This window comes from Lactuca virosa, chromosome 3, assembly GCF_052849685.1.
Source record: "Lactuca virosa cultivar CGN04683 chromosome 3, Lactuca_virosa_CGN04683_v6, whole genome shotgun sequence".
Lineage (NCBI taxonomy): Eukaryota > Viridiplantae > Streptophyta > Magnoliopsida > Asterales > Asteraceae > Lactuca > Lactuca virosa.
The window spans coordinates 161,517,459-161,535,547 of NC_136428.1; the positions used below are offsets into that span (position 1 = coordinate 161,517,459).

Sequence of the window (18,089 nt, forward strand, 5' to 3'; positions counted from 1 at the left end):
TAGTAATACATTCAAATTTCATGTCCTTTCAAAAGTTTATAAATTTTATAGAAGAATTAAAGTTTTGTACATCACCATCATGTCAAAGAAATAAACATACTCAATGTACGAAAGGAACTACATGTTTCAATATGATATTGGAACCGACATCAAACGACGTTGATGTAGGTAATAAACATAAAACTAATCATAATTGACATGCGATATCAACCTTATCCTTAGACTGGACTGACTATGGGGAAAATCTCTTAAAGTAAAACGATTAAAATGTCCTCGGGTGCAATTCACACGAAGGCCTCCCTCTATCGACAAGAAACTAACATGGTCGATTCTATTGACTAAAGTTGATATGAAACCTTGAAATAAAGATGAAAATAAAAAGAGATTTCAATCTTAGACTAAACACGGTAAAAACCAGATGATATAGGGACCAGTTTTATAATTTACTCCTTATTCTAATATGAAAGGTGTATTTTACATAAATGTAAGAATAAGGGGGGTAATTTAAGTCTTGTAGAGAAAGACAAGGGGTTGTATTGTTAGAAGAGAAATGAAAACCGATCACGTGTTGGCAAGCATAAGAAAGAATCGACAGGGGCCGCGTTCAACGCTCTCACTTTCTCTCTCTCTTTCGTGTAAGATTAAGTCGTGTCGCCGAAAGGTAAAACCCCACCCAACACCCACAAACTCAGCCCCAGTCGGCGGACCATTTATCATCCTTCTCTCGGGGTTTCGTCTTAATCTCAACAACGTCGGTCAACTCAGCATCATTCCAACAAGAATCTAGGGTTTGTTGACTTGTTTGGCGGTGATTGTGGTTGTTGTGTTTGTGATGATGATGATGAACTGACTTCTAATTTGGATCAATTTTGTACCTTTTTGAAATGATGGAGGGTCAAAATTTGGTAGCCGATAGTCAAATTTCCGATAGGGTTCAACCGATTGGCGATGGTTCAAAGGTGGTCGGTGGTATGTCGGATGTTATTGAGGGCGTCGCCGGTGGAGGAGCAAAGGTGGAGTTAGGTAACGGTGGAGGGGGAGGGGCAGTGTCGAAGAAGAAGCGAGGGCGGCCGCCTAAGGGTATGGTGAAACCGCCTCCTGCTAAGAAGAATAAAGAAGTGGAGGAGGAAGAAGATGTTTGCTTTATTTGCTTCGATGGTGGGAGTCTCGTGCTTTGCGATCGCAGGTTTGGATTGATTTTTTGCGCTTTTCATGAGGATAATTGTTGCTTTATTATGTGTAATTGATTTGAGGGTGATGGATTTAGCTCAATTGCATGCGATTATCAGTTTCATTTAAGGAAATGAGTTTTATCTGTTGTTGATGATTTACACGTTTTTGCTTTATTTGGTGTAGGGGTTGTCCGAAGGCATATCATCCAGCTTGTATCAAACGGGATGAAGCATTTTTCGAGTCTGCAGCTAAATGGAATTGTGGTATGTTCTCTTTGTGATGCTGTTATTGTTTTCTTAATAATTTTCTAGCTTACTTCATGAAAATGGCGATGTTCTTCTAGACAAGAAACTATATATGTAACTTACAAAATCGAAGAAGTTTGATCAGCTATATTCTTCCCTTATGAAGCTAGGTTTTTGTTCTTAGGAAACTCTAGTAAGAAATGCAGGCCAAGTTTTCAAATTTAGGGATCATGGTGAAACTTAGAGTAGACACTTAGTAACTTTAAGATATTTGGACCCTTGAAACTGAGCACTTAAAGATAATGTATGAAAGGTTCAAGGTTTTGTTTCCCTATAAAGAATTACTGATCATTCTTCCAAATTTAGTTTGCATGTGGAAAGACTAGACAGTTTATAAGTCGTGCTCCTACATTTAGGCTTTTGTAGCCCAAGCAGTTGAAGATAATCATGAAAAGATCTTTGAACTCAGTATGGTAATGATTTGAGTTATTAATTTTTCACTACAGAGCAAAATCTTGTATATACTATACTCCTTTTTTATATTACTGCAGACTTTTAGATTTTGCCATCAATCGATCAACAAGGGTCACATTTGAGCTTTGCATTTTCCTCCATTTTATATATTGTTTACCTAGTTTCGTTGCATGGTTCTCTGAGTGTTGCAACCTGTTTTCATATCCCATTTTCATTTTCATTTTGATTTTCTGTAGCATATATATATGCAATAAAACATAAAGCAGGTATAAAGGCAATAAAGCATAAAGCATGAACTAATCAAAAGCATAAAGCATGAACTAATCAATAAGGCTCAAAGAGAAAAGAGCAAAATCTAATGCATCGAGTATTATAATTAAAGAATAATAAAAAACTCTTAATGCAACGATATGCAGGGTTGTATTATATCATATCTCCTAATATTATTCCTATTGGAGTTGCCCTAAAGTGATATCTTAGCATGTCTTTTTTAGGTTATCCAACATCATTTTTTCATAAATTTCCTAATGGGCATATGTTGGCTTTGAATCTTCATGAATATATCCCAAAACCCTAGGGGGTTCAGTGTTCACCTAGTTATGTGTACCTTTTGGTTTTCACGATTTATGATCTTTTTGTTATATTTACAATCTACCAACTAGTTAAATGAAAGGCTTATCTCTTAAGTGTTAATATCTTTGACTCTTTGTAGTGAAATATCTTCCTTTAAAATAACTAGGGAAAAAACAAAGACAAGTATGATATGATTCAAAATTCAAATAACCTGTAATATGTAATCTCTGTAAAATCTTGCATTATAAATAATATTATGTATGAAAACCAAGTGAGCACTGTAATTTTTAACTGATTATTGTTACTGAATATGGTTAGATATTAATTTTGAATAATAATCAAGTAGTCTTCCAAATTTACTAATTTCTTTATACTATTTATATGAATTCCAGGCTGGCATATATGCAGTATATGTGAGAAGACAGCTCATCATATGTGCTACACTTGTACATATTCATTGTGCAGAAGTTGCATTCGGAAGTCTGATTATGTTTGTGTTAGAGGTGATAAAGGCTTCTGCACTATTTGCATGAAAACAATCATGTTGATTGAAAATAATGGTCAAGGAGAAGATGGAAAGGTATGCAAATTCATATAATATTTTGTATTTAATAATTTACATAATCAAGATTTTTAGATCATGTCTTCTTCAAATTAAGATTTTCAGTATTTACGCGTCATCCAAAAAAGTGATATGTGAATATTTAACTTTATTTATTTCCACTTTACTAGATTAACATTTTTAGTTACAAATGGAAAATTATGATTTCAACATTAATCACCTGTTGCTATTTTCGCGACATGTTTTCTTTTTCTTTTTTCTTTTCTCTTACATATTATTATCTGTAAGCTGTTCAGGTTCAAGCAGATTTTGATGATAAACTTAGTTGGGAATATCTTTTCAAGGTATATTGGGTTTACTTAAAAGGGAAATTATCATTAACTTTAGAAGAACTCACTCAAGCTAAAAACCCATGGAAAATATCCACTACAATTTCTACAATACCTTCACCTCTTCCATCAACCACCATTACACCACCACCACTACCACCACTACCACCACCACCAACAGCAGCAGCAGCAGCAGCAGCAGCACCACCACCACCAACAACAACAACAACAACAACATCAACATCAACATCATTTGATAATCCTGAAGAAAACGAATCAAAAAGAAGAAAAATAGAAGATCATATTCATATCAGTATAACACCACCCCATAAAGAATCTGTAATTACAGAAAAACCATTGATCAAGAAGGATGAATTAGGGTCAAAAGATTGGGCAACAAAAGAGCTGTTGGATTTTGTTTCACACATGAAAAACGGGAACACATCTGTATTATCCCGAATTGATGTCCAATCACTTTTAATGGAATATATAAAAAGAAATAATCTTCGTGACCCAAAAAAGAAAAACCAAATCATATGCGATTCAAGGCTAAAAAATCTTTTTGGGAAACCAAGAGTTGGACACATTGAAATGTTGACACATTTGGAGTACCATTTTTTCATTGAAGAGGATTTATGCAAGATTTCGGTCAACAATTCGGTCAACACCACTGCAATATTAGATGATCCTGATTGGACCAATGAGAATGTGGTTGTGGTTAAAGAGAAGAAACGAAGGAGAAGAAGTAAAGGGGTAGAAATGGAACGTGGATCACAGAACAAATTGGATGAATTTGGTGCAATTGATGTTCATAATATGAATTTGATATACATAAGAAGGGATTTAATGGTGAAGCTTCTAGAAGATACTGGAAGTTTCCATGGGAAGGTGGTGGGGTCCATTGTGAGGATAAGAGTATCTGGTAGTGATCAGAAGAATGATATGTACAGGCTTGTGAAAGTTGTAGGTAATGTTTTTTTTTTTTATTTCAGTTTTTGGATTGTTTAAGGTTTTATGTTATTTGCTAAAAGTTTATAATATGATTTTTAGGTACAAGTAAGGTGGAAGTAATGTATAAGATTGATGGAAAGTTAACAGATTTTATGCTTGAAGTATTGAATTTAGACAAGAAGGAGACTATATCGATTGATACAATTTCAGATCAAGAATTTTCTGAGGTAATTAATTAGGGTTTTTAGAAAGTAGAAACTACTATACATGTATTTTTATTCATTTCCTTTTAAACTAAATTATAAAATTCAGCCATTCTAGTAAACTTCTGATTGCTTAAATGAACTCATTGTAGGTGTACTGTTGTTGCTTCATTGAATTTATAGCAAATTACATTTTGGTCCCTGAACATAGCTGAGTTTTTCAAATTTAGCCCCAAAATATATTCTTTTACAGTTTTGGTTTGGTAATGTTTTTGGTCTGTGTTCCATGTTTAATCATTTTTGGGACTAAAATTGCAAAAATCAGCTATATTCAGGGACCAAAAATAGTCACTTTACTTAAAATCGGGACAAAAAACGTTACAATAACCATAAGTAAGGACCAAAATTGCAAGAGATATACTTTTTTGGGACCAAAATTGTAAAGTTCAGCTATACTCAGGAACCAAAAATGTAATTTACTTTAGAATTTAATTATCTGCTATTTTTAAACTAATAATAATATTTCATGCTATTTTTAGGAAGAATGTAGACGCCTGCAACAAAGTATAAGATGTGGGCTTGTAAAACACTTTACTGTAGTAAGTCTCCATATCTATCACATCTTTATATTTTATTTTCCCCTTTTTTGATTTTTTCTATGTGTATTTCTAATTTCAACTTTTTTTTTTCTTCAGGGTGAAATACAAGATAAGGCAATCGCCCTGCAGTCAGTCAGGCTAGATGATGTGAGCCTTTCATAAAACACTTAAATTTGTGTTTTGAGTAAATTACGAAAATGGTCCTCGTGCTTTCTGATTATTTCCATCTTAACAAAAAAAATTGAAACTTTTTTAAGTTTTGGTCCCTTTTCAAGGTTTCATATCGGTTTTACTCCTCGGAACCTTGAAATAAGGACTGTAAGTAGAAAATGTTTCAATTAAGGACTAAACACGGTAAAAATAAAAAAACACAGGGACCATTCTTGTAATTTACTTTTGTTTTTCTTATTTGATGTTTCGTAACTATGATAGAGAGGTCATATGTAGAGGCTGTTTCTTTTCAATAATGAGCTTAATTGGTTAAGCACTTAATCTGTTTCTTTTTTTAATCACTTAATAAAATATTAATATATATTTTGCTTAAATTAATTATTTTCCCTTTTTTTTTTAATGCAATTCAGTGGATGGAAAAGGAGATATTGCGGCTCAATCATCTTCGTGATGTAGCAAATGAAAAAGGGCATAGGAAGGGATATCCTTTGGCAACATTATTTTTTTTTTATATTTTCATTTTCTTTCATAATCAATAACTTTAAAATTAAAATAATTATTAAAATATGGATTTTCTTGACCAATTCCCACATATAGAGAATGTGTAGAAAAACTCCAACTTCTAAAGACTCTAGATGAACGAGAACACAGGCTACAAGAAATCCCAGAAGTCCATTCAGATCCAAAAATGAATCCAGATTATGAATCAGATGACACTGAAGAGTATTTCAACAAAGAACATGGTAATCTTTACTTATATATATATATATATTTTAGGTTAATTACAATTTTGGTCCCCTGAGTTTAGCTGATTTTTAGAAAATTACAAAATTGGTCCTTGTGGTATACTGGTTTTACAGTTTTGGACCAAAATTGTAAATTACCATTTATAATGTTTATATTGAGTGTTGTGATTAAACTTTATAGGAGATGATATGGAGTCAAAATATTGTGGGGTGAAGAGTTCAAGATCTCCTAAAAAAAGAGCAGGAAGTTCCAATGATGCAAATGGGCGAACAAAGAAAAACGAGCAATTAAAAAACTTAAATGTTTCAAATGATGAAGAGGGAGGAAATACAAAAGAAGGAAATACAAAAGATACCCCTGGCCTTGGTAAAACAGAATATGAGATTGAGTGTAATGGTTCAACCATCACTAAATTAAGCTCATCAGTATCAAATAGTGTTCAAGAAACAACAACAATACCTTCTTCATCTATTCCCATTAAGAACAACACATTTTGTCTTAATGAGACATTGTGGCATTACCTCGATCCAAATGGAAAAGTTCAAGGCCCGTTTTCTATAATCCAGCTTCAAAAATGGAGTACAACCGGTTACTTTCCTGTTGACATGAGGGTATGGGCAAATCACGAGGACAAATCCGTCCTTTTGAATGATTTATTAAAAGAACAGTTTGAAAACCATGATCATGAGAATGAAAATGGGAATGGGAATGAGATTCCGGGGGATAAAGATTGTAATCAAACCGTGGCTAGTGAGATTCCGACTCCGATTCCGGTTCCGGTTCTGTCTCCGTCGTCTGATGTTTCCGTGATTCCTTCTTCTGCTCCGGTTTCTGTCAATCATGAGAAGTTTTCCGATGGGTCGTCTGGCCATGGGCAGAATTGGAATGGGAATAATAACTTGAAGTTTAACATGACGGGTGTTGTGTCTTTGACAATGTCGAACGAGTCAACCGGAAACCTCAATTCCGGTGATGCGCCGAGGGAAACGGAAACGGAAATGGAAACGGAACAAGTTCCTACGAGCTCTAAGGATCCGGAAACGCCTGTATTTGAAGTGCCTGGTCCAATTCCAGAGAAGGTGATTGATGAAGAGAAAAAGATAGAATCGGCTCCGGAATCGAAGATTCCGATTCCAGATTCGGGAAATCCGCCGAGCTGGAGTAGTGCTTCGAGTCTGGTAGTCGGTGGGGCAAAACTTGCGGCGGAAACCGATGGGTGGGGGGTCAAACGGGAAGAATGGGAATCGATGAAGCCGGTGGAGGTGGCGGGAGATCATGTTGCTACTCCGACTTCCAACATTGACCAAAATATTGACCAAAATATTGATCGAAATATTGACCAAAACGCCCATCCGTCACAGCCGGGTAATGATCTGCCAACATGGCATGGAATGGCGGAAATGATTGAATTCAGCACTTTAGCGGAGGAATCCGTTTCCGATCTTTTGGCGGAAGTTGATGCGATGGAATCACAATACGGATTACCATCACCTACTTCTAGAAGGAATAGTTTTGTTGATGATTTATTTAACGGGTCATTTGACGAATTTAGCCCTACCCCTGATCAAGGTACAAGAAGTGACGGGTTTAGTTCTAGTGGAGATATTCAATTACCATGTCATTCCACCACCCCAGATGAACATCAACATCAACATCAGCATCAACATCTAGTCGGATTTGATTTCATGAAAATGTCACAAAATCCCTTTATTGCCCCTCAGAGAAGTAGTAATCCAGGGAATATGGGTTTTAAGTGGCCGGAATCAGAGGGAGGAATGATTGACATAAACAGATCGGCTAAAGCTGAAGGCGATGATGTGGACATCGAAACAAAAATCAACGTGGGAAACGGGAATTACATTCCGTCCGTTGCCCCGGTTCACTCCGGAATCAGCTATGGTGGCGGCATTGTACACCCGTCGGAATTCAAATCCGGCGAACTTATGCAAGCACCAAAGACAGGTGGTGCAAGAATGGTGACAAAAGCTTTTCCGGTGAGAGAGGAGGAGGAAGGTGAGTTTATCCAGCCGGAAGCACCACAACCGCCACTTCTGCCGCCACCGTTGACTTTAGGGTTGGACCCGTTTGACCCACGAGAGCTGGATTCAGATAAATATAGTCATTCAGGAAGACAAGGGAATCGGAGCGGGAACATAGAATGGGAACAGAGCCAGAACCAGCGGAGATACGGCGGTGGTGCTGGCGGCAGTGGTGGTGGAGAGAGATATAACAGTAGTGGTAGAGATCATCATGATGAGGATACAGGGTATAGCAGGAGCAGTAGGAGTTCATGGAACAAGCAGTCTATATTGGGTAGTGGTGGTGCTAGTGGCGGCGGTGGTGGTGGAGGCAGTGGTGGTGGAGGGTATTCGAGGCCGCAATCGAAAGGGCAGAGAGTGTGTAGATTTTATGAGAGTGGGAGGTGTAAGAAGGGGGCTTCATGCAAGTATCTGCACCCATGAGGGTTGGTGGTTTGACTGGTTTCCGGCGGGTTGTTTGACCTTTTTTTTTGTAAAATCAATTATATTATATTATATATATTATATATATAAGGCGTGTTAATGTCAGGTGGGATATGTGTAGTTTTAACGTAACTGGCCTCTTGATTAAATTAAGTCTTTGGGTGGGTCATAATGATCTCAAATTCTCAATACAATTGTCTTTTGTTTTCATCGATTCAATTGAATTTATCAAGTAAATCACAAAGTTTTATATTTACTTTAGCGATTAATAATATTATATTAAAATGGTTTGTTTATTTGATTGTATTTCTCTTGCTGTCTTTTTGATCAAGAAACCTTGAGGAAAATCTGTTACTGAATTGCCATTGAATAAATCATTACAAATTTGTTATGAAATGCTGAAGCCTATAAAGGAATCTAGAAGAAATTTTTAGTAGAAAGATAGAAACAAGAATGAACAACGATTAATTTCTTGAGTATTTCTTGAAGGTGTCAAAAAGATGAGAATACGTAGAAGACAAAACATAAAATAAAGAAAATATTTATAGTATTTTATGTTCCAGTTATAATGAAAATATAACATTTTCAGTATATTTAAATTAAGGGTTAATATAATAAAATAACAGCCAATAGTAGCACTAAATTTGTTGTTTAGGTCATTCATATTTTAATTGCACTCAATGAACTGATAGACAATTTTTTGGGCACAGTTGGAGTGAATTTCAACCGGTATAATGATAATGAATTATGTTTAGCATCCACTGTTACATCCAATATGACATAATATGTTCATTTGTGTCTACATGACGCTGACATAACGTCCACTGTGACATCCAATATGACAAATCCACGTAAAAAGTATAAGAAAAAAAAAGTTTATTGACATACTAAATACAAGATGACCAACCCAAGAGCAAAATGTTACTTGTAATTTTCATTAACCTTTAAATTATAATTTTCTTTATCAAGTTTTTAAGCGAGCATAATATCCAAATATTTCTTTCATAGTATTCACCACATGAAAACTTTTTCACTAAGGTGGTAATTGTTTTTTTGCAACAAATCTTTTTTTGATCTTTTATGTCGTATTCACCACATGAAAACTTTTTCACTAAGGTGGTAATTGTTTTTTTGCAACAAATCTTTTTTTGATCTTTTATGTCTATGGGCGGAAAGACATCTGAGGAAAAAATTGTTTTCCAGAAGACAAAAGATATAAAAAACTCGCTTTGACATTTTTTAAGACAAAAAATAGTTTCGGGTTTTGGAAGACATTTTATAAGTTATAACCTTAATGTGATATATCTTTTTCTACCACCGCCGCCGCTACTATCACTATCACCGCTGTCACCACCACCATTAATCTTTTTTTATAAAGACTTATAAAAACAAATAATCTTTTTTATGAAGACTAAAGACATAGAAAATAATTTTTGGTCCACATTTTATTCCATAAACATGAAAAAAACCGAAGACATTTTACATTTTAAAAAACAAACAAGTGTTTTTTTCTTTTGTAAGCAAAACAAAAAGTTTTAGATGCCCTGTTATAGTAATTTTTTTTTCATAAACGAGTTCCATAAATAATTATTTATCTATAATTAACAATATAAAAAAATAAAAATAAAATTCAAATTATGAAAAGTCTCTATATAAACTTGTAAAATTTCAAATGCAATATTATAATTACAAAGAATTATATTTTGACATAAAAGTAGTTACTTTATTTCATTTCTATTCGAGGGAATTGAAGGGAATTGAAACACATGCAGAGGTGGTAGTTATTTGGAGTTGCCGTAACAATGTCGTCCACGTTAATGCAGACGAAGAAACGTGCTGCCGGAGCACTGTTTGCCCTCGCCCTAAACCATGTCCAGATCCACCAGACTCGTCCTTTGGCTAATGCAATCGCCGCCGATTCCTTCTCCAATGAGCGTCGCCTTTGGGTCCACGAGTCCTCCGGTCTCCTCCGCCCTATTTTCAGGTTTTCCTCTTCTCAATTAATCAACCCTAGCTACCTAACTCTGTATTCTACAAACGCTTCATGAATTTAGTGATTCACTTTCAATTTCTTGTTCTTATCGTAAACGCTAAATGATTGGGGATTATAAATTCGACAAAATTGATGGAATTATACATGACTGTAATATTGGGAATTTAACTTATTCCAATTATAAAAGTTTCATTTGTATTTCACTTATCAATGGTGTTATTATGTATCTATCTAAGTGCCTTTTTTGTTTTATGTAATTTAAAATGCCTACCCTGTATGTAACTTGAACAAAATTGACCTATTTTGAACTATGTAACATTTTTCAACGATTCAGATATAAAGCCACAACATCCAAACACGATAATTTACACTTTTTATTGTCTTTCTTAGTCATTTATACTCCTTGTTTTATATTTTCAACTCCTATTGCTAAGTTTTATGTATCTTTATCAAGAACAGATTCCTAGAAATTGAAAGTGCAGCTTGGCCTGATCTGGAGACAACTGCTATCTCTTCTAATGTCAGGCGTAATGTTGGATCAGTATGTAACTTCATACTTTCATGTTTTTAACTTTCATGCTTGAATCAAATTAGTTGACATGATTATAGTATTATACTTGGTTTATTCCATATGAACTCTTCTATCTACTTCATAATCAACAATATTAATTGATAATTTTTCAGTTCTTACGAGTACTTGCGGAAGAAAACGATGGAAGTGCTTCTAAGGAAGTGTCAGAACAAGAGCTTGCATTATCCAAAGCTGTAGACGCAATGGTATCAAACATAGAAACATCTCCAGAACATTTTGAGCATAAAAAAGAGAAGCATCGCTTATACGCACATGAATGGCGTGAAAAATTCTCAGTTAATGAATCAATGGCTGAAACAAAGGAGCACCTTCAAAAGAAGGAGGAGAAAGATTGTAAGTCACCAAGGCCTGAACAAGTGCCTGTTGCGTCCAATAGTGAAGTCCAAGAAAAAAGGTTTGAAGAGGTGGGATTGATTGGGAATCAAAGGAAAGTTGCGGTTTTATATGAGCTTCTTTCAGCTTGTTTGGCTGATACACCTGAAGATGATAAAACAATTGAAAGACCTCCAAAAGGGTATGATGCTCGTCATCGTGCTGCTTTGAGGTTGCTCACAACGTGGTTTGAACTCAAGTGGATCAAAATGGTTCGTGTTCTTGTATGCCCAAATGAACATGGTTTCACTTTCACTTTCACTTTCACTTTACACATTCCTTAAATCCATTAATACTTTATTTGTTTGTGCTTTGCGTAATACATTTACATTCTTACTCATGTCCCCTCTTTACTTTTAGCTTTACTGCTAGTATCTGCGGTCTACTTTATTGTCCCCTGTTTTTTTAGCTTTATTGCTAGAATCTGCAATTTGCTTTATTGTCCCCTATTTTCTCTCGGGTTTAATGGTAATATTTGCTTTCTATTTTTAGGTCCCTTTATTACTTTCAACCTTAGTGCTATGATCTTCTTTTGCTTTATTCTAGCCTATTTACTTTAAGTTTTACTGCTAGTATCTGCTTTCTACTTTATTGTCCCCCATTTTCTTTCAGCTTTAATGCTAATATTTGCTTTCTTTTTTTAGGTCCCTTTATTACTTTCAACTTTAGTGTTAGGATCTTCTTTTGCTTTATTCTAGCCTCTTTACTTTAAGCTTTACTGCTAGTATCTGCTTTCTGCTTTATTGTCCCCTATTTTCTTTTAGCTTTACTGCTTTATTGTCTTCTATTTTCTTTTAGCTTTACTGCTAGTATCTGCTTTCTGCTTTATTGTCCCTTATTTTCTTTCAACTTTAATGCTAATATCTGTTTTCTTCTTTATTGCCCTTTTATTACTTTCAACTTTAGTGCTAGGATCTTCTTTTATTCTAGCCTCTTTACTTTAAGCTTTAGTGCTAGCATCTCCTTTCTTCTAAATTGTCTTGTGTTTACTTTCAACTTTAGTGTTAGTATCTGCTTTATGCTTACACCATTGGGCCCTCACTCTTCAACTTGTGCATGTGCAGATGCATAGTTTCACTTTCGCTTCACTTTACACCTTCCCTAAATCCATCAATACTTTACCTGTTTGTGCTTTGCGTATAGTATTTACATTCTTACTCATGTCCCCTCTTTACTTTCAACTTTAGTGCTGGTATTTGCTTTATGCTTACACCCTGGGTGGAGACAGGATTAACCCCCTTACCCAATTCTTATGGGATTTAAGGTTTTGTTGCTTTGTTAAATCACATTCTTACCACTCTAGCATCCGTTCATATATCAAATAAATATTTTTTTTTATTTATTTTTTTATTTTTTTTGACATTGGTTTTGCACTAAAACATCTTGAAGTCTAATCTAATATATCATAGGATATTGTCTTTTCTATTAATGTCCTTGTTTTCCTCATTGCATACGATATCAATTTACCAAAGGGAGATTTCCTTTTTGTAGGAAGCAATTGAGGTGGTTATTTCATGTTCAGCAATAGCTGTTTTGAAACAAGATGATGGAGTCGAAAATGTACAAACATCAGATGACTCATGGGAGAAGTGGAAACGTGGAGGTCTCATTGGAGCAGCTGCTGTAACTGGTGGAACCCTAATGGCAATCACTGGTGGTATATATGATCATCTCATTTTCTCAAAAAAACTTACACATTTCATTTATCTTTATTTTTATAAATGTCATACACTATTTTGTTACATTTTCATCAGGTTTAGCTGCTCCAGCAATTGCATCAGGAGTTGGTGCTTTAGCACCTACATTAGGCACCATTGTTCCAGTGATTGGAGCTGGTGGATTTGCTGCTGTTGCAAGTGCTGCAGGAAGTGTTGCAGGTTCTGTTGCAGTAGCTGCATCATTTGGAGGTTAGTTATGTAAAATATGCAAGAATTTGCAATTCAATATAAATGAAATTTAATCAAATAGGATTAGTTAATGTAATTAAACAAGGACTAATTAATTAATACTTGAATTGATCCAGCTGCTGGGGCTGGACTTTCGGGGACTAAAATGGCTAGAAGGACTGGAAGTGTGGATGAATTTGAGTTCAAAGGCATAGGGGAAAACCACTATCAAGGCGTAAGTTTCTTTAAACATTTTTATTTTTCCAGTTTCTTGATGAAATATTTCTCATTAAACCTTGTGTTCCCAGAGGTTGGCTGTTGGGATCATGGTGTCAGGATTTGTATTTGAGGAACAAGATTTTTTAAGGCCTTGGGAAGGACAAAATGATAACTTGGAAAGGTATTCAAATGTATACATTTAAGATACCCCTATAACTGAGCCTCCCAATAGATTAATATACATGGAAAACTCTAAAGGTCGGAGAGAGAAAAATCCACTATATGATAAATTGTTACAATCACATAGAATACAAAGATTCCCCTATAACTGTTGGGAAAATGGTCTCAAAGATTCCCAACAAGCCTCCTTAAAAAATAATATACGTGGAAAACTCCAAAAGTTGGAGATAAAAAAATCCACTATGATAAATTGTTACAATCACATAGAATACAAAGATTCCCTTATAACTGTTGGGAAAATGGTCTCAAAGATTCCCAACAAGCCTCTCAATAGATTAATATACGTCGAAAACTCCAAAGGTCGGAGAGAGAAAAATCCACTATATGATAAATTGTTACAATTACATAGAATTGAAACATCTGCCTTGCTTCGTTTTTGCTAGAAAAACAAATCTGGTTTTTCTACAATAAACTTAAATCTGCAAAACCAGGTGATAGTTTTAAGTCAATTTTTCAGGTATGCGTTACAATGGGAATCCGAGCATCTGATTGCTGTAAGCACTGCAATCCAGGATTGGCTTACATCAAGTAATAATCACTTTAACCCCAAAAAATACATAAAAATCATTAAAAAAAAAGTTGAACAATACTCTTATTGTAATTAAATCCATGATGCAGGAATTGCAATGGAATTAATGAAACAAGGTGCTATGATGACAGTTTTAAGTTCTCTTTTAGCCGCTTTAGCCTTGCCTGCAACTTTACTCACTCTAACTGACATCATCGATAGCAAATGGTCCATTGCTGTGGACAGGTTTTTCATTCTTTCCTTTTTTAAACGAAAAAAAAAAAAATCAAACTCTACATGTTTTATAATTCAAAATCCCACCAAAATTGGACTTCTTACTTTGATTAGCCAAAAATCGTAGAGAACATACAAAATATATAAAATACCAATAAACTATATATAAAGAAAAAAAATAGTTCCTCAACTATACATGTTAACAGAAATAGTCCCTTGAGAATCGTCATATTGAATTTTGCGCCTCCCTCAGATCTGACAAGGCTGGAAAGCTGCTTGCTGAAGTGTTGGTCAACGGATTGCAAGGTAACAGGTACATTAACATCAGATTATTTCATATTTTCATGTACTAAAAAAGTTTAAGTAAAACATATAAAAATCATAAATTATTCTATAATTATAACTTTCAGGCCTGTGACACTAGTGGGATTTTCACTTGGAGCACGGGCCATTTTTAAGTGTCTTCAGAGTTTGGCTGAAACGGGTCATGGTAATTACATAAACCTGTTTTGAATTTTTTTTTTTTTTTACTTTACTCTTTTTATATTATGTTGAGTAATTTATATTTTTGGTCCCCGTGTTTAGCTGTTATCTGATTTTGGTCCCAAAGAGTTTTTTCTTGCAATTTTAGGTCTTCATTTGAGGTTTTTGTAACATTTTACTTGTTCCAAGTAAAATGACTACTTTTGGTCCTTGAGTAAACCAGATTTTTGAAAATTTGGTTCAAAAAATATAGTCATTTTCCTTGGAATAAGGATCAAAATGTTACAAAACCTCAAATATAGACCAAAATTGCAAAAAATGGTTATACTCAGGGACAAAAAATGTAATTGACTCTATTATTTTTAATTTCCATTATTATATTCCTAACCTTTTTAAAGAATATTTTAATATTTTATGTCCTAATCACTATTTACTATATTAACTTAATTTATCAAAAACACATAACAAAATATAAAATAAATTACACCATTAAATGATCTAATCTATACATTACAAATAAGTCCAATATGAAATATTACTGAAATTAATTATATTTTAAACTTAATTCTTATTTTATTGTAATTGAAAAATTAGTCCAAATAAAAAATCCAATATTTTTTTTATAATTAGTTATAAATAACATAGATTAAATTATCTTATGTAATCTATATCTAATAAATTTTTAAAAAGGAAACCAACAAGAAGAATAAATTATATAAGGTGCAGAGATTCATATATCTGATTTAATTTTTAGTTGGACTTGTGGAAAGAGTTGTTCTACTTGGAGCACCAGTTGCTATTAAAGATGAAAATTGGGAAGCTATTAGGAAGGTGAATGAATTCAAGCATCTTTTCTTATAGCTTAAAAAGTCTCTTATAATAATCATGGTAATAATCTTAAAAATAAAATATATGTTTTAAAGGTTGTTTCTGGGAGATTAGTAAATGCTTATTCAACAACTGACTGGATGCTTGGAGTAGCTTTTCGTGCCAGGTATGCATTATATGGAATCATCATGCTTTCATGCATCTTGTTTATGTTGTATTTTGTTAGACTTATTCTTGCAATTTCAACATTTAATGATTTGGAAAATTCAAATTGAAATACACCCACTTAGAAGAAAATAAAGAAATAAAAATCTAAGCTAAGGTAAACCTAAATCCCTGTTTATGATAATTAGTAAATATAACAAAGTATCTGGCACCATCTATATTAGGATATGATGCATGTGCCCACACATCAAGTTGATAAGATCAGATGTAAAAGTTCACTAAAAACCATTTGCATCAAACCACATGTTACTTTATATTTTATGTATCTAATAATTTAGAGAACTTAAATAGCCTCCTACTTATTCTTTCTATTTATTCATCCGCCTATTATTTTTAGATGATAACAAGTATAATAAAAAATTATTAATTTTATTAAATAGGAGAAAAAAAAAATAGAAGAATATTTGATTTTTCAATAATTTACACACCTTTGAACAATATTTTGTATTATTGGTCTATTTATATATCTCCAAGTGTTGACCATGTTAATTAAACAGTCTCCTTAGTCAAGGATTAGCTGGAATTCAACCGGTAGATGTTCCCGGAATAGAGAACGTAAGTTTTTTTTTTTTTTTTTTTTTTTTTTTTTTTTTTTTTTTAATATCTTTAATACCCTTTTTTACACGTTATTCACAAGATTTAATTGATAAAAACAATGATTTCTGAATTTGTGGCTACAGGTTGATGTTACAGAAGTGATAGAGGGCCACTCTTCGTATTTGTGGGGTACTCGAGAGATACTAGATCGCCTTGATCTTGATGGATATTATCCTGTTTTTAAAGTTGCTCATAAGCATCAAGAAGGAAAGTAATCTTTCTAACTTTTTTCAAGTACATATAAAACCGATACTATTTTTAGGAGTCTTATGTTATATAATATCGAATGTTTTATTTATTAAAAGGATTTTATTTAGATATTTAAGTCATGAAGTGAATAGGTGGGTGGTTTTAAGCAAAATCAAAATGAATGGTTTGTAGAAAAAGATGTGGACTAGAAGTCTAGGCATAATGAAAGACTTTTTTTCTAAAATATGTATGCAAGCTATAGTTTTTTTTATTAAATAAATAAAATAAAAATTAAATGAAATCATCATGTCATCAATCATACCGGAGTCCTTACCACCAACATTTTTATCCACACCACTACTATCATCTATTCATCTTCGAAAACCAGTACATTCCCAAATTAATAACAACCATGTTCAAGTTCAAAATAAAATCAATTAAGAACAAGAAACAATTAAAAAAATAAACACAAACATAAAAAAATCGAAATAAACGAGATAGAAAAAACAAACAAAATAAAAACCAAATCGGAGAAAAAAAATCGAAAAAAACTATTTCTTTTTTGAAAAAGATACAAACTTTAAATGCAAAGGATTAGAAATGTTTTCCAATTTTATAAGCTATTTTTTGCATCTTTTGTAAAAATAGGAGGATGCATATATATTTTCATATTTTTTGTCTTTCTAAAAATCAAACATGTAGTAATAACTGAAGGAAAAGATTTTTCAAAAAAAAAAAAACACCAACTTGATTCTCACATAAAACCAAATATGTATTTTTTTAACATTCAGATATGAATGACCTCAAAGTATATATATATATATATATATATATATATATATATATATATATATATATATATATATATATATATATATATATATATATATATATAGGCTTAGGTTATTCTATTCAAAGTAATTATTGTGTTATTGTATGCATAAATATGGGCCGATCAATTTTACTTATTTTAAGAAAGTGATTAATATATATTATTGAATTAAATATAATTGAAAAATATGATCTAAATTAATTACAAGGGTATTTTAGTCAATTAATATAGATTAAATAAAGGAAAATTGCATATTTTAAGGGATCATAGATTCTATTAATTTTAAAAATCCGATTTTACGAATTATAATTCTTTTAATTCGGACATTCTGACAGAATATGTTTATGAGTATATTCAAATATAAAAATATTCTTGAACCATAAATAATAAAAATATTCTTGA

The 18,089-nt window shown here is 33.0% G+C and overlaps 2 protein-coding genes across 2 annotated transcripts; both read left to right on the plus strand.

The window, feature by feature from the left end:
* The first annotated feature begins 602 nt into the window (after positions 1 to 602).
* LOC145166763 (uncharacterized) lies at positions 603 to 8,741 on the plus strand. Its single transcript, XM_079085805.1, has 10 exons — positions 603 to 1,186; positions 1,357 to 1,436; positions 2,858 to 3,045; positions 3,324 to 4,323; positions 4,407 to 4,534; positions 5,050 to 5,109; positions 5,206 to 5,256; positions 5,691 to 5,761; positions 5,872 to 6,023; positions 6,208 to 8,741. Exons 1-10 carry the CDS (start codon positions 885 to 887, stop codon positions 8,487 to 8,489), a joined length of 4,314 nt encoding a protein of 1,437 aa, XP_078941931.1. The 5' UTR covers positions 603 to 884; the 3' UTR covers positions 8,490 to 8,741.
* A 1,480-nt stretch (positions 8,742 to 10,221) lies between these two features.
* LOC145162705 (transmembrane and coiled-coil domain-containing protein STS1-like) lies at positions 10,222 to 17,209 on the plus strand. Its single transcript, XM_079081776.1, has 15 exons — positions 10,222 to 10,473; positions 10,942 to 11,023; positions 11,167 to 11,658; positions 12,938 to 13,103; positions 13,201 to 13,353; positions 13,470 to 13,567; positions 13,641 to 13,732; positions 14,249 to 14,319; positions 14,410 to 14,545; positions 14,787 to 14,846; positions 14,944 to 15,023; positions 15,771 to 15,847; positions 15,940 to 16,010; positions 16,567 to 16,624; positions 16,750 to 17,209. Exons 1-15 carry the CDS (start codon positions 10,292 to 10,294, stop codon positions 16,879 to 16,881), a joined length of 1,950 nt encoding a protein of 649 aa, XP_078937902.1. The 5' UTR covers positions 10,222 to 10,291; the 3' UTR covers positions 16,882 to 17,209.
* The last annotated feature ends 880 nt before the right edge of the window (positions 17,210 to 18,089 follow it).